The sequence below is a fragment of the Erithacus rubecula genome, assembly GCF_903797595.1.
Source record: "Erithacus rubecula genome assembly, chromosome: 1".
NCBI classification, from domain to species: Eukaryota; Metazoa; Chordata; class Aves; order Passeriformes; family Muscicapidae; genus Erithacus; species Erithacus rubecula.
The window spans coordinates 105,985,503-106,011,371 of NC_136658.1; the positions used below are offsets into that span (position 1 = coordinate 105,985,503).

Sequence of the window (25,869 nt, forward strand, 5' to 3'; positions counted from 1 at the left end):
TGCTGGAAAGGAGATTAATCTCCTGGAAAACTGCAGTGCAGTGCTCAGCATCTGCAGCATTAAGTCTAAGCAAGTATCTAGAGAGAGAAAACAGGCCTTGATGTTGGAGATGGTTTCAACTGCAGAAATATTTTGCAATGACAAGAAAAGTGATGTGCATTTCTTGAGCATCTCCAGGGGTGGTGACTCCCTGTGCAGCCCATTTCAGTGCTTGACAACCTTTTCCATGAAAAAATCCTCCTGAGTAGCACACAAATACATTCCATACACATTCAGTGTGGAATAATTCTTTCAGCTTCTAGATGTTTGTAGTGAGGAGCTTCCTGCACAGCTTCTGATTCCTGCACTGCTTTTCACAGAATGATAAAGTGAATTATGTGGATGTTGGGGGATCATATGTGGGACCTACCCAAAACCGGATTCTGCGGCTGGCGAAAGAGCTGGGGGTGGAGAACTACAAAGTGAATGTTGAGGGTGAGATGTTCCATCATAAAGGGGTAAGTATTGCATTTTTCCATGCTGAGCTACCCAAAGGTAGCACTGAAACTTGGGAATTCCTGACAGTCATCAAAAGGGTTTAAAACTCACCCTTAGTAATTCAGAAAGAACCTGCTTGAGGTGTCGTTACTCTGTTTTAACTTACTGAACTTACTTAAGAAGTTAAATTGTTCTTATTTTCTTCTTAAAAGTGTTCAGAAAATGCAACTGACAGCAACTAAAAAATCTGGGATGCATTTGGCACATTGTCTTTGAACATATCCTCCATAGAAAGTTTTGCCTGAAATTCAGGAAATATCCATAACACAAAGTATTATTTTAATTTGCAAAGACCATCACTTCCAAATTTTTAAAATATTCTTTAGTTTTGGTACTTAACAGACTCTGGCAGAGCCAGACTTGAAGCTTGTATGAGTCACAGTTGACATGCTTGATATAGACAAGCTATCCTATGTGATGGATCCTTAACTGGTTTCATTTTTATTACCTTCCCCCTTTTTTTCCTAAGAATTAGAGCAATGTGTTCACACTGCAGAATTTCGCCATCTGGTTCTGCAAGCACTCCTTATTGGGCAGAGTGATGCTATGCTCATAAAACAGCCACATCCTAAATAATTGCACAGCCACTCCATAATACTAAAAAAGTTATTTGTCACCCCCTCATACAAAATGGATGTAATTCTACAGCAAGAGGGATGGGCTGGTTTGTACCAGCAGAATGTTTGTCCTGCTCTAATTTAAGCTCAGACATGAATCTTTCAGCATCCTAAAAGGCACTTATCTTCTTTATGTTAAATAAAAGGCTCTAATGGGTTACATTACTTTGAGCCCTTAATGCATTTTGACACCAAAGCTGCAGCTTTTTATTGTCCCACATTGCATTATGCGCGTCCCTGCTAATGACCATGTAATTTTGTATGTTTTCTTTGAAGTGAAAGAATATTTCTAAGCAAGAGGCAGCATTATGAGCTATTCAGCTGGATCACTGGTTGTGGATCAATTCTGGATTTGTCATCATGGTCCTGCTGAGCTAATCAGGGTCCCAAAAGAGCTGTAGTTATTGGACCAGGGTGACAGCAAAGGGGCTTTAAGGACTCCCAGATTTAAGCACTGGATGAATAATAATGATGCTTTCCTTCCTGCAGGTCTCATTTCTCCCACATCCTCTTCCACTGCATTGTAGCCCTTTTATTCCATTTTATTTTCCTAAGGTTTTCCACAGCTTTTTCTCCTTCTTTTTCCCTGAGACATTGTGCAGTCACCATGCCCTTTGATTTAGGGATGTCTTGTTGAACCCTCTCTCGTCTCCCACTTCTAGAAGAAGCTTATTAAACTCCATCTGTGCAATCCTGGCTGTTGGCTGGGCTGCTCAGTGCCCAGGGCTCTTTTACTTGCCTGCTGCACACTGTTACAGGCTGGGTGGTGAGGTGCAGGTAGGGGTTTGTGCTCTCCCAGCTGTAGTTGCATCCCTCCTATTCATTAAAGATGCTCCAGGAACACAACCACTGTGGTATTTCCTCTATGGTAGAAAGTGTTAGCAAAGAGATTATTTGATATTAAAGGATCATATGCACCAGAAATTAAATATGAATCTGAAAGATGGAAATTTTCAGCTTTTTGGGCTAATGCACCATCAGCCATGGGCCACCTGCTGCCTTTCAGGTTTGAAAGGTCTGAAGAAATCTTCTCCCCTTGTGTCCCATTGTTGTTTCTGTGAGTTGGTGGCTGTCCAGGAGTTTGTATCCATGGCCAGACAGGAAGGTCTCCTCCTAAGAGCTTTTTCCAAAGTCTGCAATGTTGTGTGGTTTTGTCAGAGGGGAGGAAATGTTTTGAGCAGTGCCTAGCATGGCTTTAGATGCATTTGTGACATCTGTATGTAATCTCCAGCACCCTTGGATTAAGAGATTTTTGGTCTTTCCTTTACCATAACAATTGGTTCAGCTTTGTCTGAAGATTTGCAGGATACTGCTTTGATTGAGTTGGGATAAAGTGGGAAAATGGTTTATCTAAGCAGTGAAAGCAGCCAAGAGAAAGTGAAAATCCCCAGAGGGATTTAATGAGCTTCTTTTCTCTGACAGGAATTTTTCCCATATGTGTGTGGAAAAATTCCATGTACTGCAAGCTTTAATAACCAAGTTGCTTCATTGGTGCAGGCTTCCTTTGTAGTTGCAGTTTCTTTGAAAATTCAAATATATAACTATTGTTTTGGGTTTTTTTCTTTGTTCTTTCTTTCCCATCAGTTAGCATGGAAACATGGACTCCTTTATTGTCAATCAGGATTTTTTTTTGTATCATGTCCTTGTAAATCTGTAACTTTAAAACCTTTGTGTTTGTTATGAGTCCTCTTTCCAGCTAAATTTCTCTGTGTGGCTGCTGTCCATAATTCAGCAGGAATGCTTTTGGACTGAGAAAGGGCAGATGGAGTTTTCTGTTTCCTGAGCTGGCAAACAGCTTTTTGTTTTAACAGAGGTCCTTAAAGCTCTGTGCTGTTTTCACCTTTTTAGTAGAAGACCCTAGAAAATAAAGGCATTAGGCCTTGGTGTGGTATCAACCTTCTCATATAACTGCACTCCTCCAATATCTGGCAGCAGTACACAGCTCCAGGGTATATAACATGATTTAATAAGGAATTATGATTTTCAGATGGAGGAAACACTTGATAAAATATGAGGATTTCTATACAGTGCTTCAGATTAGATATCTAATCCTTTCTTTCCTTCATTTGCCTTTAGATTAAGAGCTCAGGGTGCTCAAGTAGGTCCGTGGCTATAACTCTGCACATCACCACAAACTTGCTATTAGGACACAGGAATCAGGAATCAGGGACCTTGCAGAGCTCATCTCTCACTGCCTCTTTCTAACCACTGAGGGATGGTGCTTGAGGATCTTGTTTTCTTTGGATTGGTGTGGGGTAACTAATCCAAGCAGGCAGCAGACTCAGATCTGAGGTCTGCAGGAAACCACTTGACACACCAGGAAATGAAAAAAAAAAAAAAAAGAGTTAGATAAACTCTGTGGGTCAGTCAGGCAGCCATGTGTTTGCATGGGAAGTAAGCCAGTAGGTTATTTGCCCTTCAGTTTAGAAAACAGTCCTTCTGAAAGTAATATATCCAGAACACTATAAACTTGTTTAAAAATGGAATATTGCAAGACCTTCCCTGTTTGCAGTGAGCTCCTCTGTGAAACTTGCAGCCAGAGCTCTTCTGCCTAGCAGGGAGGCAATATTAAAACCAAATAAATTACTTACCAGCCCCAGCTCATTCAGATTTACTAGATTTACTCCCTGCTGTGGAGATAGTTGTGCCAGAGAGAAAGTTGGAGAACTGATGTGTCTAAGGCTGATGGGTTCATGCTGCCTGATGGGAAATGGGAATTTCTTTCCTGGAATTTGTTAGAATTGGCTTTCCTCTGATCCCATCTCTGGTAGGTCCAGCCCTGCCACACAAGGGTCACTGTGTCTGTGAACTATTTCAGCCTCTCTTAATTCAGACTTAGCCCCTTCCAGGTCTTTTAGCACTATTATAATTTTCCAGCTTTTCCTGCCATTAGGCTCAAGTCTTACTGAAGTTGTGGGGTTTTTGCATGGAGAAGAGAGCAACAATAAGTTTAGATTTTTTTAATTGTCAGTTGGCATTTCTTAGTTCTCTGGATAAAATATATTCCCATTGTTCTCCCTGGGCTATGCCATTGGCCAAAGGTCTTTTAGGCTAAGCAAGCTAAGGATAGGAGAGCTGTTTGCAAGTTGCATCACTCTGCACAAGCACAGTCACTTATCAAAAAAACTTTTGAAAAGAGATTTTCACTTAAGGGTGAAAAACCAGGAACTTTCTGCTGTTGCTCCTGATTGGACACAGGCTTATCTTTTCCCTTTGCCCTCCTACAGTATCAACAGGGCAGAAGGGCAGTAATAACTTCTCTTCACCCTGATTTGGGTGGCCTGGCAGCATTGCACTTCATCTCTGCTGAAGGGCAGAATTATTGGTGTTAATGCATGTCAAGGAAAGACTGTGCATGGCACCTGTGTTCCCAAACAGAATGAAAAGACTAGCAATAAATGAATTTTGAGAAGCAGTGTTTGATGATCTTTTAGAAAAGCAAAATGTTGTGCAATAAGAATAAAATGATTAGTAGTATGTTACTGCTTGGTATCAGTATTTCCTAGTTTGATACAGCATTAGTTTATGATAGCAAAAGCTGTAGGATGCAATATATCCCTTTGCATGCACTGTTTGGACCTCTTTTCTGTGGCTGAACATAATGCTGCAGCCTGGCAGTGAGAAATTGTCCTCAAGTGAAAGGAGGGGCTGGTGTTGTTTGGAGGATTCCCTGCAGGGTGTTCATACAGGCATTTACTCTGCTCTTGCCATGGCAGAAATGTTTTGCATGCACATGTGCAGCTGGAGAAGGCTGAACCAGCATCCCTCCTGCCACCTTCCTTCAGTGTAAGTCTGAAAAAGAAAAATATAGGGATAAAAGGGAGAAAAAAGTATGTGGTACACAAGATTGAGATTACATACCCAGAAATCCAGAGGTAACCAACCACCTCCTGGTGACTTGAAAGCACAACATTTGTTGGAAATTAAAAAGCAACCCTAAAACATTAAACTTATGGATCTCAGGCTGAACTAAGTACTGAGATCACAACCCGGTCTGGATGGAACAGGAGGGGCTTTGCTGCTGCTCCCACTGCAGATGGTGAGGAGGAGCAGCACAGAGTGACCTGATGGGCTCCAGAGCTGGGGCACTGCTGGAGCCCTGCTCTGAGGAGACAGAACCAGCCAGTGTCAGCCAAGTTTTGCTGTGGTCCCTCACCCACATGCATTTGTCTCCCCTGCTGTACCTGGCCTGGGGCTGACATGTTCACCAAAGTGCAGGAATTTCAGTATTTTATTACTTTTGCCAAGTCTGAAAGCTCACTATGTTCTCTGAGTTTCATCTTGCACCCTTGAAGTGAAAAATGTTTTGCAGAATATCAGAAACCCATGTGTATTTACACACAAACACACAACTGTCAGTGGGGAAGATCAATAAATTCCCTCTCACCAAGTGTGAGGAAGGTGTGTTTGGCTCCTGCTTCATGTCATCTGTCCCTGGGTCCCCATTTCCAACATTTGAAGCACTGCAGCCTCTCTTGGTCTGTGACTCCCACCTGCCAGGTGTGATGGGCTGGCACAGGGTCCATGGCACTGAGAAGCAGGTTGCAAACTGCTTTAGCACCACAGCTCCTACCTGTCATGGTCAGAGCATTCCCTGCATCCTCACACAAACCTCTGACACATCTGGAAGGGCAGAGGACAGAGAGGTCTGGTGAGAATTTCATCACTGACTTCCATGGGGGAAGGCTCAAAGCAATTTAATAAGAGAAAATGTTACCTGCTCATCCCTTCCTCTTTCAGATTAAAGTTATCTCAAAGAAGCAGCTGCTGTTAGATTGTTTCTCTTATCATTTTATCACAGGATTATCTGAAGCAGTCAGTTTCAGATAATAACAGTTTCAGCCACTGCTGCAACTCTGTGTCACACACATTGTAAGTACTAACATAATTTTTGCAAGTGTACAATATTTTTCTTCCTGCAACCAAAAACTTCCTCTTCATACTTTTTTTATAGGCTAGGCTAGGTTTTTTCCATGGAATAATGGAATGCTTGCTTTTAAAGTGAGCTGTACCATAAAGGTGCTTAAACAGTTTGAAATGCATTCAATTTTAGACCTACACAAATTTCAGGATGCACATTTCAGCAGCAGGCAAATAGTAGATTCATTGAAATGTAATAATGAAGGATGCTTAGGAACAAGGAATATTACCTCTTTGGCCATGCTTGAGTTTCCTTAGCTCAGAATTTGACAATTTGCTCAGAACAAATGTGCCCCTCCCCACCCTTTCAGAACAGTAAGTATAAAAAGTGTTACTGTCCTTTTTGATGCCAGTCCAGCTGTTTTTATCCCTCCTACTTAGCAACATGCATTCCATTGCTTGCATACATTTGAAGAAAAAAAAAAAAAAAAAAAAAAAAAAAAAAAAAAAAAAAAAAAAGAAAAAACCAAAACCCAGCCAGGTCTTTTGGGACAAGAGGCCAAACATGATGACTGAGAATTTTGTGTTCTTGAAGATCTGCTCTGTTGTATTTCAGTTGTTTGTGATTTTATGTGAATTTCAGGGAAAGTCACGAAATTTCCCAGGAATTTGCCCTTCAACATGGAATCCCTTGGTTTATCTGGATTACAATCACTTCTGGAGAACCATGGACAAGATGGGAAAAGAGGTAGGCTGTGAAAATTCAGTGTTTCCTACAATGTTTATGTCACTGTGAATAAATTGGGTTGTTTTTGTTTTTTTTCTGGCAGGGTTATTTATTGCTTCCTCAATATAACAAAAAAACCCTCAACAATGAAACAAAACAGAAAGGAAGCATACATCAGAAAGGTTTCTGTATTGCCCAGGAACTGTCAGAAATGATAGGTCTTCCTCACTGAGAGGGGGATGGATTAGATGACTTGTAAAGGCCCCTTCCAACCCAAACTATTCTAAGAGAAGAGACAAAAAGATCTGGAGATGTCTAAGATATCTGAAAAAAAAAAAAAAAAAAAAAAGAGATTGAGCTCAGTGTAAATATTTTGTCATGACAGGAAAAAAATATTCCATGAGCTGGGAGATTAGAATGGGCTTTTTCCCCTTCCCTCATGACAGCATTTTGAGTAAAGATGATTTTTTTTTGTGGCTGCCTAAGCTGGGCTCCAGTTTGACTTCACAGCAACTTTATTTTTAAAGTTCAGATTATGAGCAGCACAACTGGAACATTATACTCTCTTCCAAATATTCATCAGTTTTCATATAATCTAGCAACAAACCAAGGTCTTTACCAGAATCTTCAAGCATAACTCACTGTACTCCTGCAAATTCCATTGGTTTATGTGGTTTTGCAGAATCAAATTTATGTATTATACTGCACATTTTTTTGTCAATAATAATTTTTCAAAGTTTAGGGATATGGTAGTATTCTCCACATCATGTTACTTACATGCAAAAGATTATTATTAAGAATTTGACTGCCTAAAATATTTCAAAGTATCTAGACATTTTTTCTTACTCTGCAATTAGCAAAGAGACAAGAGGGCCTTTGGATATTCATCTTGGAACTGACTGGAAAAAGAACTTTCCCCTCAACTTCTAGAGCACATCAAGAGATCTAAATTGCAATAACTTCTGGACAACTAAAAGCCAGATGAGTCCCACAAGGATGTGGTTTACTGGTCAGACAAAAACAGATTTGGTGGTTATGTTACAATTAATTCCCAAAGGTGTGAATGGAAACTATTCCATTTAGTGAATTTTTTCCAAATTTATATCCATGTGCAGGGGAAAAAAGAAACTCCTGGCCAACATATTAATTAAGTTTGTGCTGCTAATTAGCTCTGACCAGCCAATGGTGGAGTACGGAATCATTTCTTGGATATTTCACCTCTGTCTCCAGATTCCTGTTGATGCACCATGGGATGCCCCACATGCTGAAGAATGGGACAAAATGACCATGAAAGAGCTGATAAATAAGATTTGCTGGACCAAGTATGTAAATCTTTATCTGCTTTGAAATTCCAGCTGTGTAATGATAGTGTCTTTTTGGCAGGTTCTGTGGTACAGCTGAGTACAGATCAGGAGGTGTTTGAGATGGGCTTTGCTTGGCTGGCAAGGTGTTATCAGAGGTGCTGGGGGAGCTGGGGTTTGCTTCAGCAGGTCCCTGCACACAGCAGTGGTGGTGTGGACTCTTCCCACCATCCTTTCCCTTCAAACCATTGGATCATTGAACTCCAGCCAGCTCTCCTGTGGCTCTTTGCTTTACAGTACAGCTTCCTATGAGACACTGACATTCAGGTCCTCAAGGAGGATGAAATCTGCCCTTCCAAATTCCAGGGCTGCAATTCTGCTGTTTGCCCTACTCCTCTCAGGATCTTAAGCTCCACAGTCTCATGGCCACTGCAGCCAAGGCTGCCCTTCAGCTTTGCATCATCCCACAGGTTCCTCCTTGTTTGTGAGTAACAGATCTAAAATTCCACCAGCAATAGTTGGTAGGAAGAGGGCTCAAGGTGTTGTATCATCTATAAAATGATCAGTGTGCTTTCTGTGAAGGACTGCACTGTACAAATAAAAAAGGCCCAATGTTCAATACATTGAGGTGATGCCAACTGGAAATTTTCTTTCCTTTCTCTTTTCAATCATTTCTTTTTATAAGACAAAGAGAAGTGCTCTTATGAGTGCTCGTGTCCCCACTTGCTGTGCTGGCCCCTGTGCTGTTCTCTAGCACTCTCCTCCCTCCTATTCAGTGCCTTTCATTTGTGGGGTTGTGCTCTGTTTGCCCTTTCATTCTGACTGCAGTTTAGTGCTGTGCCTGCACAGCTTCCTGACCAAAACTTTCCATCTGAAATTCATTTTTATGGCTCAGGGCTTGCTCCAGCTCTGTGGGACATCCTGTACAGCCATTTGGATTTGCTTGTGCTCTCTGCGGCATTGCAATTTTCTTTGCAATTAGTTTTATGAGTCTTTTGCCTGCAAACTTGGTTATTTTGAACTGCTGTTGCAAGTGCACTGACTCTTCCTCTTCTAGTTTTTACTTCTGCTTTTAGCCATGGAGCTGGTGGAGCATAAGCCAGACTGGGTTTGTAGTGATTCCTCCTTTAACAAACTTCTCTGCTAGGCAGCTTCTACTCCCAGTGTTGTCAGTAAAACATCCAGTTTTAATGGATGTGCTCAGCTGAAATGCATTCAAAAACTCAGTAAAAACCCATTTTAGATCTTTAAGCCAAGCCACATTTTCTACATGCAGTTAAAAAGCAGTGCTTAAACAGAAAAGCTCTTCCACAGCATTTTCTGTCTGACTTGGCGCCAAGACTGCAAAATAAGATTTGTTTTTCCTGTGTCACAGATCAGCATCTACTGATCCTGGAGATTTTTCACATTTCTTAGGCTTGAACCTGTTGCAGCTGTTTAGTGTCTTGGTGCTCTCACTGGTGTCACAGAGGGTTCTTTTGTCCAGGCTGCTTTCATATCCTGGCTGATAGGATGAAATAGGGGTGAATGAACTTCATACTTAAGGAAATGAGGTTATAAAAGTTTATAAGTTACATATTTTAGCCCAGATAACTTGTAAGTTCCTTCTTTTATCGGATGATTATAAATTCATGTTGTTTTGTGAAGCTTCATCGAAGTCAAAGTCCTTTTACCTTCTTTGCAAAATGATCTCAATTTTCTTAGAAATCTGTGGCCACAAATGCAAGAAATGTGAACAGCCAGATCCTCTGTTCCTGCTGCCTTTTCTCTGTTTATGTTCAGTGAATGTACTGTGGTAGACAAGTGACCCTTTCCTTATTTTAATGGCAATGATTGCCAATTTGGTTTCTTTGTCTGGGTTATTTACCAAGTGTGGTTCTTGATTTCACAAAAGAGCAGTGCAGCAGTGTTAGATGTCAGGTGGGGAATGTCCAGGCTCTGTGGCTTCTTCAGTCCCTCAGGACCCATCAGACCCTGGAGCTGATGTGCCCTATGAGCTCCCCATGAGAAATGCAGAAAAGTTTCTCTAGCAAATTACAAAAATTGTTCTTCTGCTTAGAAGAATATTTATTCTGATGAAAGGAATAGCAGCTGGGAAACTATTTAACCAAAGTGAAATCAGTGGGATTTCAAATTAAGTGGGTAAATACTTTGGGAGGGAGGGAGGTGCTGGTAGAAACACGTTTAAGCAGACTCGTTCCAGACTGAAAAACTGAACAGATATTAATCATCTTGACTTTTCTGACTTTGGGAAAGCAGCCCTTGTTTAGTATGACAGATAAAATCCTGGAAGCAGTCAGGAGGTTGTATTTTCTCACATTTTCCTGGTCCTGTGTCTCATGCAGAGCTGTCAGGGATTTTGCCACGGTCTTTGTGAACGTCAACGTCACGTCTGAGCCCCACCAAGTCTCTGCCCTCTGGTTCCTGTGGTATGTGAGGCAATGTGGGGGCACATTCAGGATTTTCTCTATCACCAATGGGGGCCAGGTACAAATTATCTCATTTCCTTCCTCTTCTCTTGAAACAGTAAGGAGCTAGTGTAGTGTTGTATCCACCAAAACCCTGCATTTCATGAAAAGATGAGAGCATGTGGTACAGAGAGAAATGTGTTCTCATGGGGTGATACAGCCCTGTCAATTAGCCCTGTTTAATGAAGGATTTTATTAGTGAAAATATGGAACAAATTGGGACTATTTAAGCAATTGAAGGGTTTCTGCATTCAGTTCAGCACAATACTGTTGTTGCAGTTGTGTTGCTTTTTAGCCAATTTATTTTCTCTGGGTTACTTGGCACATTTGAATGTTTACAAGAGTTCAGAACAAGTGTACTTCAGACTGAAATGTGGGTGTTTTTTGGTGTTGAAGCCTCTAATGGCAAGAGTTGGAAGTAAATAGGCCCTTCCTTCTTGGGTCAGCTCACATGGCAACCATTTTCATCAACACTTGTCCCTTGTGGTAAGAATACACAACCACAAGGATGTAAGCAGTGCTGGTCTGTCCTGTGGTAGGAGACAGACCTAACTAAGAGCCTTCTTCCTCAGGTCCCCCCTCAATCATGTGTGCTGTCCTACATCACAACTGCTAGCTTTTGCAGCAGGAGCTAAAAATAAAATTAATCCCAAGATACTCATAGCTAAGCAAAACATGTGGAGAAGAGAAAGCTACCTGGGAAAAGCTCTTCCTTTTCTTTGTAGCTGGATGGGAAAAGCTTTCTTTGTTCCTATCATGCTTCCTTCTTCCCTCACCCCAATCAATTTTAGCTGAGCAAAGGCATTAAGGATTTCTGGCTTAATGGCCCTGACAAGTCTTATAAAACCTGCTTGAGCAGATATTTCAGTCTTTCAGCATGAGACTTTATGGATCCTTCCCTCCGTGCCAGTACCAGCATCTTACATGTAAAAATGAGCTTCTTTATTCCCTGCTGGTGGCTGGTAGATGAAAGAGGCTATAGTGCTTCCCCTGACCCTCTGCACAGACATTGCAGGGAAATGTGTGTCACAAATTGTGCTTTTTTCCTGACAGCATTGTCTTCCCAGGGACACAGAAAGCTCACTACCTTAAGACCAGACTCAGTTAAAGATCTGTCTTGCTTCTGGGCTGGCACAGTCTTTCATTTTACAGTTGGTTTCTTTGTCACACTTGAGGGCTTTGGTAGCACAGCGGTGGGTAAAATACTTAAAACCTGTTTTGAATGAAGTGATATGTTTATTTTTGCTAGACAGCCTACATTATATGTGCATGTTCTCTAGGCTTAAAGAGTCTTAAAGCCAGATCATTAGGGAAGCCATTGCAAAAGTGGTTTAGTCAGTAATCCCCACAGAGGCTCAGCTTTGTGCCCTCACTCTACTGAAAGTCTGGGTGTCTTTATGCACCCTTAGGACTTGAAGATTTGGCCTGGAATTTCATGATGGTAAGCAGAAGTCATATTCAATGTTGCTGTAATTAATGCTGTCAATTTTTTTGTTTGTGTTTCTTTTTCCTTTGTTGTTTTAGGAGAGGAAGTTTAAAGGGGGCTCCGGTCAGATATCGGAGAAAATAATGGAACGCCTCAAAGGCAGAGTTAAACTGGAGAGACCTGTGATCAGTATTGATCAGACAGGTGATAATGTCCTTGTGGAGACTCTGAACCATGAGATATATGAGGTAATTCAATCAGAATAAAAGTAGAGTGTGCATTTAGTAGGGGAATACATCTGCTGTAGCTCTTAGCCAGATGTAATCAGGAAGTACCCATTTGTGTGTGTCTATTTCTTGGACTGTGCTGACACTCCATGGATCCTGCTTTACAGATTTATTTATGACTGGCTCTCTTCTTGCTGTTCTGCTACTTGATTTCTGTTATTACTCTCACTTCTCTGCCTTAACTTTCTATGCCTTTATCTATTTTTACGTTTTAGTTCTGCATTGAGACCATTTCAAAGGAAGGAAAAATAACCTTCCTGTTTGTGTCTAAGTTTGTAGTTCACAGAAATAAAAAATAAAAAAGACATTACAAACATCTTTTGTAAGATTTTGTCTCTGTACTGTGGTGCTTTGAAATGCTCTATCAAAACATGGTTACCCACAGTGGCACCCATGGGGCAGCAGGAGCCTCACCAGCTGAGAGCACCTGAGAGCAGCAGTGTTGTGATGTAGTGCCACCCTACAGAGTCTGCACTGCTCCAGTCAGACCCAGGGCCTGTGAGAGGCTTGGAGCATGTTCAGGAAAGCTAGAACCACCATTAGTGTTCCTTGTCCTGAAGTAACATTCTGTGAAAATGCACAAATGTGATTTTTTTAGCATCTTATAATTGGGATAAATGTGGATCATATTTCTCTGGAGATGATAAAAGGCAGTTTTACCTAGGCCCTAGGATGTGTCTTGTCCCATTTCCCCACCTGTCTCCAGCCAAGTTTCAACTCTGGTCTGTTTTTTCCAGCTCCTTTTTTTCTGAAATGGCAGAATTGCTTTTGTCACCTGGAATTATGTGTGTGGGAAGGCCACCTAGCAGGGTCAGGTGTGGGAAAGCTGTTAGCAGCTATTAAGAGTGTCTTTCAAACACATCCTGTGGGATGAGCTCTCTGGGAGGCAGCACCTTGTGCTGACTTTGTTCTGCATTTCAGGGCAAGTACGTGATCAGTGCCATCCCTCCAATCCTGACAACAAAGATTCATTACAAACCAGAGCTGCCACCAAAGAGAAACCAGTTAATTCAGCGTTTGCCCATGGGGAGTGTCATAAAGTGCATGATGTACTACAGGGAAGCCTTCTGGAGGAGGAAGGGTAGGTGGGGAAAGCAGAGGACTTGGGAACTGTGACAATTTTGACACTCTGCTGTCTAAAAATCATGGAATAAATCCAAGGGGAGATTAAATCTGCAAAACCCCAAAATCAAACACACAGAAAAGTGAAAAGCAAAGCTCCTTAGAAAGCAGAACTCTTTCTCTGAGCTTGAGTGCATGCCTTGTCCCAAAGAAAAGTCCAGACCCAAACAGGATCCCAAATATCATTGCAGTTGCCTGAGGTGGGATGACCAAGAGAAGAGGCAATGTTTCCCTGGAAAGCTTTGCTGAAACCTGCAGAGCACAGCAGCAGCAGCTTCCCTGCAGCATCAGCTCCATTCTCCTGCCAGGGACAGTTAGGTCAGCCAAAGAGAATTTACAGGAGATGACAAGCAGAGCTTAAGGTGTAAGCAAGCCCTTTCCCTGATTTTAATCTTCTATTCTGCAGACTTGATATCTCCAAGGACTGGGAAAAGTAGGTTAGGTTTTAGTTTAGCTCAAGGTATTTTTTCCGTGCTGTAATATCTTGTTTTTCTCAGCTTTAGCTGATACCATTTTCAGAACTATTTGTATGAACAGATTAGTTCCACTTTCTTCCTAACAATATTGGGAGTGGTAAGAATATTTCTTAATCAAAGTAATATAATTTTTGTATGTTTCAGGACATAAACTGGACATTAAGAGTAGGCAGGAATACAGTCAGGTGTATGCATTGTTCTCTATATGAGATTTTTCTCATGTTCATCTGAAACAAGTCCTGATGTGATCCTGGATTAGACAGCCCATGCTTCTGCTGCATTGGTGTTATGGAGCACCATTCCTAATAATCTTATCACCAGCAAAATCAAAATAGTGTAAATTTGAGGCTACAGTGACCAGATATAATTACACTGGGTTTTGTTTTGGTCAAAGTTACTCATGGAGTGAATCACCATAGTTCTGACTAGATCAATTTATTTTTGATGTTTATTGTCCCCAAAAATAGAAAGCCAAAGGGACTTGCAACAGTCCACAGAAATTCCTTGTTAAGTAACAGTGGAATTTTAAAGATTTTTACAAGTCCGTCTGCACAATTTCCCAGAGTCGGAGAGAAGAGAGTAGAGAAACTGTTACAGAGACACTTCAGACATGTAGGTGTTATTTGTAATAATGGAATTACTGTACAATTCCTTTTATGGATAATTTTCCTTGCTCATTACTCTCAAACAGTGATCATCAAGAGGTTTTTCTAACAATCATCTTGGGGTTTCTTTCCCTTTAGGTTATTGTGGTTCCTTCATCATTGAGGATGAAGAGTCTCCAATTGGAATAACCATAGATGACACAAAACCTGATGGAACTTTCCCTGCCATTATGGGGTAAAAGCTGCTAGCCCACACTCACAGATGTGAATTTCTTCTTGTGAGAGTTAGAGGGCACAGGAGGGAGAGGGGAAATGACCAGGTTACATCAGTTTTTCCCACTTCCACAGTTTGTACAGATGGAGTTTGCACTTCTGTCAAACCTCTTGTGCCTCTCTAGTCCATATAAACTTTTGGTGAAGGTTCTGCTACAAACAGCCTAATACAAAGGATGTGGTTGGGAAGGAGTTGCTGAATTTGGCTGTAGTTTTTTTTAAGCTTTCAGTTCATGTGGGGGTTTTTTTTGCTGTGGAGTAGATTTAGAAATAAATCCCTCTCCAACCTATCTGTTTGAGCCTGTATTTGGCTTATGTTGGGCTTTTATGTTTACTGCCTGGTCCAAAACGACAATGAAATTGTCCAGGAAATCCTCATTTGTCTCCTCTCCCCACTGAGCTGAGGCAGAACAAGGAACATCAGCTGTTGGAGCAGGGAGGCAGCTATGTAGTGAAAAAAAGCTAGATTCTGTAGCAACTGACAAGTAAAAATGTTACAGTTTGGACAAACAGGTGGGAAAGTACATGACAGCATTTACTGGCTTTTAAAATAGCTGAAACCAAATGAACAAACAATCTTCACAAGTTTTTCCACCGTAATCTGAGGTGAGACTGCCAAAAAAAGGCCAATATAAATGTCAGGCAGCTACTCCTTAAGTGTCTGGCAGGAAAAGCTTCCCACTTCTACTGAACTGTACATGTTTATGGACATGTTCAAAGTTTAAAAGCTTCCATGAGAACAGCAAACCTCCTCCAAAGCCCATATGGCAAACAGTTTCCAGCCTTTTTTCTTCTCATGGATTTATGTGACTTTCTAAAAGAGTGTAGGAACCCTGAATATCTCCACTAGGGTCAGATGAACTGATTGCCAAATCTGTTTCCTTCAAGATGAATAAATATTAATCCCAGTTGTTGCAGGAGTGATCCATGGCACTGTGCAGTGCCTGTCAGAGCAGCAGGCTGCCACCCCTTACTAACACCAAGTGACACAGGCGGCTGCCTGCTGGACTTCAGAAGCTCAAGAAAGCTCAAGGTCTCAGTCCTTTTGGGTCAGACCTTCATAGGTGCCCTCTGGAAATGCACACCCTCCCTTTCAGTTAGCTCTGCAGGTTACCCTGCACAGACTTTTTCACCTCTGTGACCTGTAATTATTAAATGTTGAGGTATGATGACAAACATGAAGCTTATCACATACCGGTAAAATGCTTTGCCAATCCCTTTTTAGAGTAATTTTGAGCAAGAGCTTGCAGCTCTTGCTGCAAAAAAAAAATCAGCTAGGTTGATGTTCATATGCCTTATTTTTCTTTTCAGTTTCATCCTTGCCAGAAAGGCTGTCAAACTGGCCCATCTCAGCAAGGAAGAGAGGTAAGAGTTCAGAAGCTGTAGATATTCAGAAACAAATTGTTTCTCTGGGATGCTTCCCCACAGGAATGTGTGTGAATATGTTTGTGAATATACACATTTATACATGCTCAGTGCAACTACCAACACTGGAAAATGGGACAGAAATTGAGATACTAGCATAAAAAGGTGGAGACACTAATGCTAATTCATCCAGTTACGGATATTTCTAAATTTCTTAGTCCTGCCCACTCTTCCATGCTATGATTTACCAATTCTGGGTCTCTAAGTGAACAGAGATTTTTCAAAGCATGTTTCCAGACTACATCTCCTCTGAATGATGATTTAACCCAGGGATACTTTTGGGTCTCCTTGAGATTTGGACTGGGTGATAAAATATTTAAACTTCTGTGTTTACAGAAGTATGGTTTCCCCATTAGTCAGTGAAATGAACAAACAGTACTTTCTAAATGTGAATTTTGGTGCTGTGCAAGTGAAGGAGGAGCTCTGTTTAGGAATGTAAGCTGCATTCTTCAGCTCATATTTTATTCCCAGCTGTAGTAAATCTGTAGGGATTTAATTGATTTATATTGCTTTTCTTCTGGTCTTATACCAGCCAACATGAGAATGAATTGACTCTGTATCCTAAAAAAGCTGTACAAAGATGTATTTTTTTAGAGCTCATTGCCAAGATCAACCTTCATTTCCCATTCCCTGGGTCCATTTTAGATGTAACTTTTAGGCATCATCATTTGAAATACGAGATAAGTTAAGATAAGAACTTGAAAACAGATTTTAAAACAAAGCCTAACCCAACTTTCTTTCCAATGTGTTTCAATAAATTTGAGATTTTTATAAGAAAGATGAGAGTGAAGAGGTTTTCCCCCTCCACCCCCACTTTTTTTTTTTTTTCTGACTCTGATTTTATTTTCATATAGGAAAACCAAGATCTGTGAGGCATATGCCAAGGCACTGGGGATGAAAGAGGCTTTACATGTAAGGAATTAATGCTTGTTTTTGTCTCTGTTGTACAATAATGTTGCTCCTTTGTTCTGGATAATGAAGGCAAAGTTCCTGGCACCTAAATTGTGTACCTAAAATTGCATGTTGTACCATGCAATCTATATTCCCAAGGGGAGGGCAGGACTGAGTACAAGAAGAAAAGAACTGCCAGTCTCACCCTGCACAAGAAAAGAGAAGGCAGTGCATGTTTTAGTTTGTCCTGTCGTGTGCCCATGGGAGACTGGTGTTTCTGTAAAAGCACAAAAAATTGTTTTGTGCAGATGGATAGCATTAACCAGATGACATGGCACTCCTTTGTTAGGTATTCTTAGCCTGTTTTTTCCCTCTCTTCAAAGAAATACATTCTTTATTTCCAACTTCTCTGCCAGTGTTTCACTGTTTTCTCTGTTGATGCTCACAGCCTGTGCATTATGAAGAGAAGAACTGGAACATGGAGCAATATTCAGGGGGTTGCTACACAGCCTACTTCCCACCAGGCATAATGCATTCCTATGGAAGGTAAAACACAGAATGCTTTGCTTTCTAATTCACATTTCTTAGCTCATGTACAGTGCTATACCTTATGCAACACACCTATGGCATATTTAGAATATCAGGGGAACTTCAACCTTCTTTCCACTCCCCTATTCCCCAGCTAACAAGGATCTTGTTATTTACTTTACTAAGAGCAGAGTTTCTCTTGTGGCTTTCAAGGAAATGAAACACAGTTACAGAGGGACCTGCTAAAGCCACAAAACTTTTCCCCTCTGGATTATTTACAGTAGTTTGTGCTATGCAATATTTGCAATGGATCCCTGTAGAGACTCCCAAGCCCTTGAGGACACACATCTTGGTCAGATGAAGAGTCTCCACTGGCTGTATAGGTGGTGCATGAGGCTCAGGAGGAGCCCAGGAGTTCCTCAACGTGTCCAGCATGGAGTTACACCCTGTCTGAGCCAAAATCATGTGAGGAGGAGTCATCCCATGTGCAGTCTCCTCCTGTCATTTACCCAAACACTCAGGCAGTGATGGGTTGAGCTGTCTGGCCTGGGGAAGCTGCTCTCCAGCAGACAAGGAGAACCTAATGGGGGATTAGATGTGAGCCCTTAGACCAAGCACATTCCCAGTGGGAGAGAGAGCTCCACACCTCCAGCTGGGTTGGCTGGAGTGCTTGTGCAGCACTGTAGGGCTGAGGGTCTGCCCTTATGACCCTGGGGGGTGAATGCAGCTCCCTGAATGCCAGGCCTTCAGCAGCCAGGCAAGTCCAGCCTCCAAACAGAAGCTGATATTAGTGATCTCTCTCTGCAAAAATGTCATTCTCATTCCACTGTAATGGCAGGATAACAGCAAAGCTGCCATGCAGAAGACATAAATCTATCAGCTGCACTGCATTGCTGGAGGCTGTTAGGATTATTCCTTATCCCAGCACTAAAATAAGGCCTGTATTATTTTGCATGGAAGCTGGGAGCACTGATTTATGCCTTAGGTTTTTCTCTCTCTCAGATCTTGAATTTTGTGTGCAGAAGCAAGCAGGTGATCCTGCAGGGACAGCTATTGCACCTCAGCCCAGGTCTGCAGGGATTCCGGAGAGCTGAAGCCACGCGCTCCATCAAAGCCATAAATTGCTTTTAGAAGGATCATTGCCTTTTTGTCATTGCCATTTGTCACTGTCATTTGACATTGCCTTGTCACCTGACATTCTCCACTTGTTTTGAAGGATCATTCGCCAGCCTGTTGACAGAATCTACTTTGCTGGCACGGAGACAGCAACGCAGTGGAGTGGATACATGGAGGGGGCTGTGCAGGCAGGAGAGAGAGCAGCCAGAGAGGTACAGACCACTGCTCTGCTTTCTACATCTCTATCAAAAGGCTAGAAAGGATTAAGTACAGCTTGGAGGGTCTGATTTAGTGCAAAGGCTCCTAGAATTGATAGGAAGGATCCCAGAAAGCAATGTGACCTAAGTATTTTTGTTTTTTTAAATGTACTTGATTAGTTATTGAATAAAATGAAGCCAAGAATCTCAACCAAATCACCATATTACTGAACTGGAGATTTAAAATAAAGCTTATGCCATGTACTGCATATCTAAAGGAAAAAAAACCCTAACCTGATACTGCTTGTAGATACACTACCTCAGTTTCTAACAAATTAATCACTGCATGTTTTAAAACTAATCTCAGTAATTTCAAATGCTCACAGCTATTTCCTGTGCAAAAATCTGGAAATCTGAACATTGTTCCTGTTTTCGAGCTATCCCTTCTGCTGCTTCTTTTACAAGACAGTCCTGTTAGCTGAGCTTTATGAAATTGTAATGAGCAGATCTGATAATGTCTAAATCTCCTCAGAATGACACACATCGGGCTGGGATCCCAGTCACAGTGAAATCCCTTTACAATAATCTGGAGGGAGGGGAAAAAAGCATTAAAGGGTGCACATTGCAGTTACAACTGCTGCATGGCAAAGCCACAGAGTTGTTATATAAGGGAAAATCAGTCTTTTATTTTCATTTGACAGAATGTCATATTTGCCTTATAATCCTTATTACTTGCTTCATTTCAAGTCACCTAATTTCTCTTTTCTCCATTCCTGTGAGCAGTAGTTACAAAGACACTGAGCTGTCTTCTGGAGGCGTTCATTCGCCCCCAAGAATCCACATGATTGTTGCAATCAGTTTATTTTCAAGAAAAATCCTTAATGAGCTTTGTACTGCTTGAATAGGCGAGGGAGGGCTCCATAATTCAATGCTGTGAGAGCTCAGGGTTGCATCTCTCCTCTTTCTATATCCCAGAAGCATCACTCCTAACAGGTTCTGTGTCCCAAGTGCATGGCAGTAACCTCACCTTGGTATTTCTCAAACTGCCTTGAGAAAAAAGCATTTCTACTCAGAAAAAAACTAAAATGAAAAACCTCCCACAAAAATATTCAGAGAAGCTCTAATAGAAATCACTGTACATTTTCTGGTTCAAAAGACTTTCAGCTAGTCATAGTTATAGATTTTATTAATGTCATCTTTCTCTGACTTCCTCTGTTTCTCCAAAACTGGAAGTATTGTGGGTTATAATTTTTTTTCACGTGGTACAAATAATTATTTTTTCTAGGTACTGCACAGCATGGGGAAGATCTCCAAGGGTGAAATTTGGATGCCAGAGCCAGAGTCAAAGGTAAGCCAGAGTATCACTGTCACCCAGTCAGACATGTGTGTCCCTGTTTCAGTGATTCCTATGCACCCTGCTGCCAGGCAAGGATTTAGTCACCTCACATGCTGATGGTATTGATTTTGTTGACTTGTCCAAGGAATAGTATTGCCTGTGTCTGAAGGGTGGGTGATTAAGAGTCAAGGACAATGATATCAGAGCCTGAGGGACTGAAAAGTGCAGCCTAATTCTGCCCAGTCCAGTCCATGGTTTAAAATCAAATGGAACTCATTCCAGCCACGAGTAACTCAATCTTCACTGTCCTGTGGCTGTTCAGGATGAGAGAAAACACATCTCACAGCCATGACTCTTCTTCCCTGCTCAATCTGGTCCTCGGGAAAAACCTTCCCAATCTTGTGGGGGCCATTTGCCACCTCCCTGCTTGTGTGCAGAGTCACCATCTGTCTTGGTTTGAAAGACAGTGTTTGTAAGAAAGGGAGGAGCCTCTCTTGAAATGAACACTGTAAACCCCCTCCCTTCAAATTATTATAATTTTGAAATTAAGGGGCTTCTAGGCAAAGATGTGGGAATAGGAATAACAGTTCTTTACTAGGAAAATTAAAATAAAAATACAGTATTACAAAAAAAACCAAACCCAAAGCACTGACACAGTCAGAATTCAAGCTGACACCCTGTCAGTCAGTCAGAGTGTTGGCAGCAGTCCCATTAAATGGTGACTGCATCCTCCTGCAGTGACAGATGTGGTTCAGCTAAAGCAGTGCTCCTGTAGAAGGTGCAGTTTTCTTCCAAAAGTCCAGTGATGATGTGGAAAGGTCTGGTTATCCTCTGGGAATCTAGTGGGAAAAGACTGCCTTGGTGTTCCAAATCTCAGTTTTTATCTAGGTAGGAAATGTTTGGCTCCTCCCCCTGGGTGGAGCATCTCCCAGTGGGATGATGTAATTTTATCAGTCACACAGTGGGACTCAATGGCCCATTAACAGAAGATATCTCTCTGAGGGAGGATGGGTTGTGGAAAAGATAAAGAACATTGCCCCAGCCGGTTTTAACAGATGGTCCATTGGCAGATGATATCTCCCACAGAGATAAGGATCACTGTCCCACCTGGTTTTTAGTAGAGGTGATAGAATACCTACTTTTTGGTCACATCCTGTATTGCAGCCTAAGACACCATCTCCTCTCTCCCCCAGGATGTCCCAGCCCGACCATTCCCCACCACCTTCTGGGAGAGGAACCTGCCCTCGGCGCCGGGGCTGCTGTGCCTGCTGAGCTGCACCCTGTGCCTCTCCTCCGTGGCTGCTGTGGGGCTCTTTGCCTGTAAAAAGGGACTCATCGCTCGAAACTAGCGGCACCACGCCCCCTCTCCTCCCCTTTACCAGATGAGTGTTATTTTGGAGAAAAGTGGCATGGACAGCTGGAAAGAGCAAAAGTTACTATTCTCCTTGTGATTTTTCTTTTTAGTCCCATAATTAATGCATCAAATCTACTGAGGTTGCTACCAGCTAAATCTACTGTGGGGGTGTTTTTCAAATTTCTCCATTTGTTTTTGGTTGGACATGATAATATCAATGATGTATCCCTAATACAGGCAAAGCAAATGCAGATCACACCTTTTCTGAGTTGCAGAGAGGTCTGGGAGAACGCTTTTGTTCCCACTCAATGTTTCATTTTTCACTACATAAGATAGTAAATGCCCTCATGCATTCACCTCAGAACATCTGAGGTTATTCCCATACCATCCCCACTGCACAGAAGAGATTAGCATGCCGATCAGTCGTAGAATTGCCAAATTAATTTTCAGATGCATTTGATTAATTATTAATCATTGCAACATGAAACTTAACCCCGAGCTGGATGAGAGGAGGTAATTAGCACAAGGCACAGCACTGAACAGGGAAAGAGGAGGCATGGCTGGGCTTCATTCTGCCCACTGCCAAGGAAACATCTGTGCACATCTGCACTGCAGGGTGCCTGCCCTGAGAGCATCCATCCAGCCCAGCCTTGTGCTGCCACAGCACAGTGAAATGAATTAGCAAAGTTAAATTCCCCCGACTTGCAGCAGGTGCTGGCTGTTATTTTCCAAATGGCAGCAGCTTCCTGGCTCCCTGTCCATTTGCTGCCCCTCATTTCACTGCTAATCTGTAGCTCCTTCTTCCAATAAGGAGAAATGTATTTGAGGCTCGAATTACTGCCTTGTAAATTACAGTAATTGGATGCATCTGCTCTTATTATGTACATGATACACTTAAAATAATCACTTTAGTGTTTTACTGAAGTCTGGAATGTATGTTTCACAATGTACCATCATGATGTGGTCTTTTTGCCATGAATTTTGAACGTTGTACGTGTCCATGAACTCAACTGTTGTTCAACATGGGTGAAATGTGCCTTTCAATAGTCCTGAAACCTTGATCTTCTTATAAACTTTTCTTCAGATTCTTTCTTGCTTGGGTTTTTGTGAGTTACATGAATTGCTGATTGTCTTGGGGGCTCCCTGCTGAATGTGCTCTCTCCAGCTCCAGCCATTGCTGAGCAGGAATTCCTGTGCACACTACCCTGTGCATGCAGCCTGGCACAGCCACAGTGCCTCCTCAGGGAGGGAGCACAGGCTGCTGCTGAGCCTTTGTGGTGTGAAACAGTTCTACACTGCCACAGGCTTCCCCCAGGGGGACATTTCCAGAACTTCTGTGTGCACCCCAAATTATCTGCAATATGCCCATGAGTCAACACTGTCCAGCTTCACTTTTCACCTTATCCATGCACATTTCTATTGAAATTAGTTTGGGGTTTGAAATACCAGTGCAGTTCAGCTGAGCTCATCTCAAGCTGTTAAACAGGGCCAGGTACAACATTCCCCCTTCCCAGGGAAAGGCACGTCTCACTGCTGTGGGATTGGCAGGCGGGAAGTGAAATGAGAGAGATTGATTAAAATTGGCATTTCTGAAACTCCTGCAGCCCCAGGCACCAGGCTGCTGCAGAGAAAGGGCAGCGTTTGTCAGAGATTATAGACCAGTTCCCATCCTGCTTTAATGCCCTTTCTGACAATCACGCCAATTTCCCTGTTTAAACATTAAACATTTAGCTTAAATATTAAACAGCCAGGCATCTTTCTTAAACCAATTTTGAAAGAAAATGGGACCGAGTTTATCACCATTGACAACTCCCCAGCACTGAGCTGCAGGTATTAAAGCTGTGAGGATGAAGCACCAGGGAAACACCTCTTTCTTCTGGGAGCAAGAAGAGCCCTCACCCAGGCTGGGGAGTGGGAAAGTCTTTGGGCATCTTCCCTAACCAGGGGTGCTCAGTGCCCCAGTTTTTGGAGAAAGAGCTTTGCACTCCCTTGGCAGAAGTGGGAAATGTTCTGTCCTTTTCAAATACAGGGTGAAGTGGGAAAGGCTGAGGTCTACACCAAGTCCTTCAGCAGCAGTGTGGGAAGTGAATGTATTGATACCCCTGGGAAATGGGAAAACCTTAGGTGAAAGGGCTGCTGGAAGTAGAACAAAAATCAGAGCGAGCACTGGCAGAAGGGATAGCAGAGGGAGGGGAAAAACCCTAATACTCCATAGTAGCAGTGAAATAAGAAGCACCACTGAGCACATAGATCAGGAGGTCCAAAATAAACAAGGGGATGATATATGTGAGGAGATCTGCCTCTTTTTAATCAAGCTTCTGGATTTGCTTACAGACAGCATAGCAGTTTTGCCCAAGCCCTGGGGATGGAGAAACACTCCTGTGAGTCTCTCCCTCCTCCTTTCTGGCCCACTCCCCTTGGATGCAGCTCCTGTCTGTAAAGGGTGACAACCCAAAGCATTCTATAACTTTGTGAAAATCAATTCTGGGGGAGCAAGAGGTTGCTGCCATCACTAAATCACTTTGCTAGTCCTTCACCACCAGTACTTTTCAATTCATTTCATTCAGTACATTTGATTCAGCCTCCAGGTTCATACTTGATCTCTTTTCCCAGGATTAAACACATCCCCCAACTACTGGCAAAATTAGCATTATCTATTTGAACAAAAATACCACCCAGGGTAATGTGTCAACACAGTCTGACACATCCAAATTCAGGCTTCCCACCAGTTGGTTCCCATGTCCCACTGACCAGTTCTGATGCCTGACAGCAAGGGCCTTCCTCAGCCAGAAACCATGCTGGGGTCAGGCTGGGGACTGGTTTTATGCTCTGCACAGAGTTCAGCTTCCAACTGCAAACATAGAAAACCAGACAAAGCAGAGAGTCCTCTACTGTGGAAACATGGCTATAGTCAGTTCTCCTCCTTGTGGGCTGGTTCTCCCCTGCTACAGTTGCTTTTCACACACACACAGAGAAAGGAAATTCCATCTTGGTGAAAATCCAGGAGGGGAAATCAAGTGTGCTCTTTGTGAGTGAATTGTGACTTTTTCTTTTCCCACTCAGCTCCTGCACTTGGCAACAAATGCTTTGGGCTCCAGCTGCAATTCCTATTCTGCTCTTTATTTGTAGTGCTTGGCTTTCCAGGCTCTGTTTCCCATTCATGCTCTCTTTGTTTTGGGTTTTTTGACTCATCTTACATAACAGAGACAGAATAATCCAGGACACATAGAAGGAGCAGGGAAAAAGTTTCCCAAGCAAGACCCAATTACAGATGAGAGAAGAGGGAAGCTTTAGCAGTGGTGCTGGCACCTTGCTGGGTGCCAGAGGAGACCAGCAGTGCTTTCAAGCCACACATCTCTTCTTCCAGAGTCCCAGGGATGTGGTGTTCCCTGGTCTGAGATGAACAGATCAGACAGGGGCATGATTTTGCACTGCCTCTCCCCTTACCAAGCACAAGAAAATAAAAGACAGATGCCCTTTGCCATCTGTATCTTCCCACAGTTCTTCTTTACGAAATATGCCTGCCCCTCACAGTACAAGAGGACAGCTGCCACTTGAAATGGGGTTGAAAATGAAGCAAAGGATGTAATTATTGCTTGTGTTGCCATTTGGACTTCCATGACCAGACCATTCACTTGAAAACTGCTTAGGTTATAGCCTGAGCCCATCATTTTCATCAAAACCTTGATTAAATCCAGGACATCTGACTGAATTGCAGAAGGCAGAGGATGGCATTTGAGGATGACTTCTGTCAGCAGACACCAGGTGCAGACAGCTGAGCTGAAGCAAGGCCAGCTCAGCAGCATGGCACAGCAGAGCTCAAGGCTGAAATGAAGGCTGTCATCTTCTGGGCTACTTCATAGCAGTATTTTGTCACCTCACAAAAAATATAAAATGTGGCAAGAGCTTCACACTTTGGTTTGCAGAAAGGTCTCTGGACATTTCTGCACTGGTGTTCACTCTTCCTGTTGAAATCTGGAAGAGAAATACACTAAAGGAAAATGATGAAAGTCCCCAGCTTTAAGCCTAAGTTCTCACCCATCTCCAAGCTCTGATATGGCACACTGCTGGAGGCAGAGAAAGCCAGGCTCCATCCCTGAGCCTCTGCCTCCTGGCTCTGGCCAGTCCCTGGCAGGAATCAGAGCAGGGAAATGGCTGAGGCACCAAGCTTCTGCCAACACTGCAAAACTTCCTCCAGAAAGCAGCTCAAGTCCTTTCTTCTGCTTGGCAGCACAAAGGAACTGGAAGAAAAGTGTGAGCACAGATCCTAAAAGCACCTGGATATTCCCCTTCCCAAAGAAAGGAGTTTCTGTGGGGGCTTTT

The 25,869-nt window shown here is 42.4% G+C and overlaps 1 protein-coding gene across 1 annotated transcript in view; it reads left to right on the plus strand.

Annotated features, from left to right (window-relative positions):
* LOC306806448 (amine oxidase [flavin-containing] A-like) overlaps positions 1 to 22,634 on the plus strand; it is a 34,629-nt gene extending 11,995 nt beyond the window's left edge. The window contains exons 3-15 of the mRNA XM_079315239.1: positions 360 to 497; positions 6,658 to 6,762; positions 7,972 to 8,063; positions 10,388 to 10,529; positions 12,035 to 12,184; positions 13,145 to 13,304; positions 14,565 to 14,661; positions 16,011 to 16,064; positions 16,979 to 17,036; positions 17,464 to 17,561; positions 18,760 to 18,871; positions 20,142 to 20,204; positions 21,386 to 22,634. Of these exons, the coding sequence (XP_079171365.1) occupies positions 360 to 497; positions 6,658 to 6,762; positions 7,972 to 8,063; positions 10,388 to 10,529; positions 12,035 to 12,184; positions 13,145 to 13,304; positions 14,565 to 14,661; positions 16,011 to 16,064; positions 16,979 to 17,036; positions 17,464 to 17,561; positions 18,760 to 18,871; positions 20,142 to 20,204; positions 21,386 to 21,541 (1,425 nt within the window). The 3' untranslated portion in view covers positions 21,542 to 22,634. The remainder of the gene's footprint in view (positions 1 to 359; positions 498 to 6,657; positions 6,763 to 7,971; positions 8,064 to 10,387; positions 10,530 to 12,034; positions 12,185 to 13,144; positions 13,305 to 14,564; positions 14,662 to 16,010; positions 16,065 to 16,978; positions 17,037 to 17,463; positions 17,562 to 18,759; positions 18,872 to 20,141; positions 20,205 to 21,385) is intronic.
* Positions 22,635 to 25,869: the final 3,235 nt, after the last annotated feature.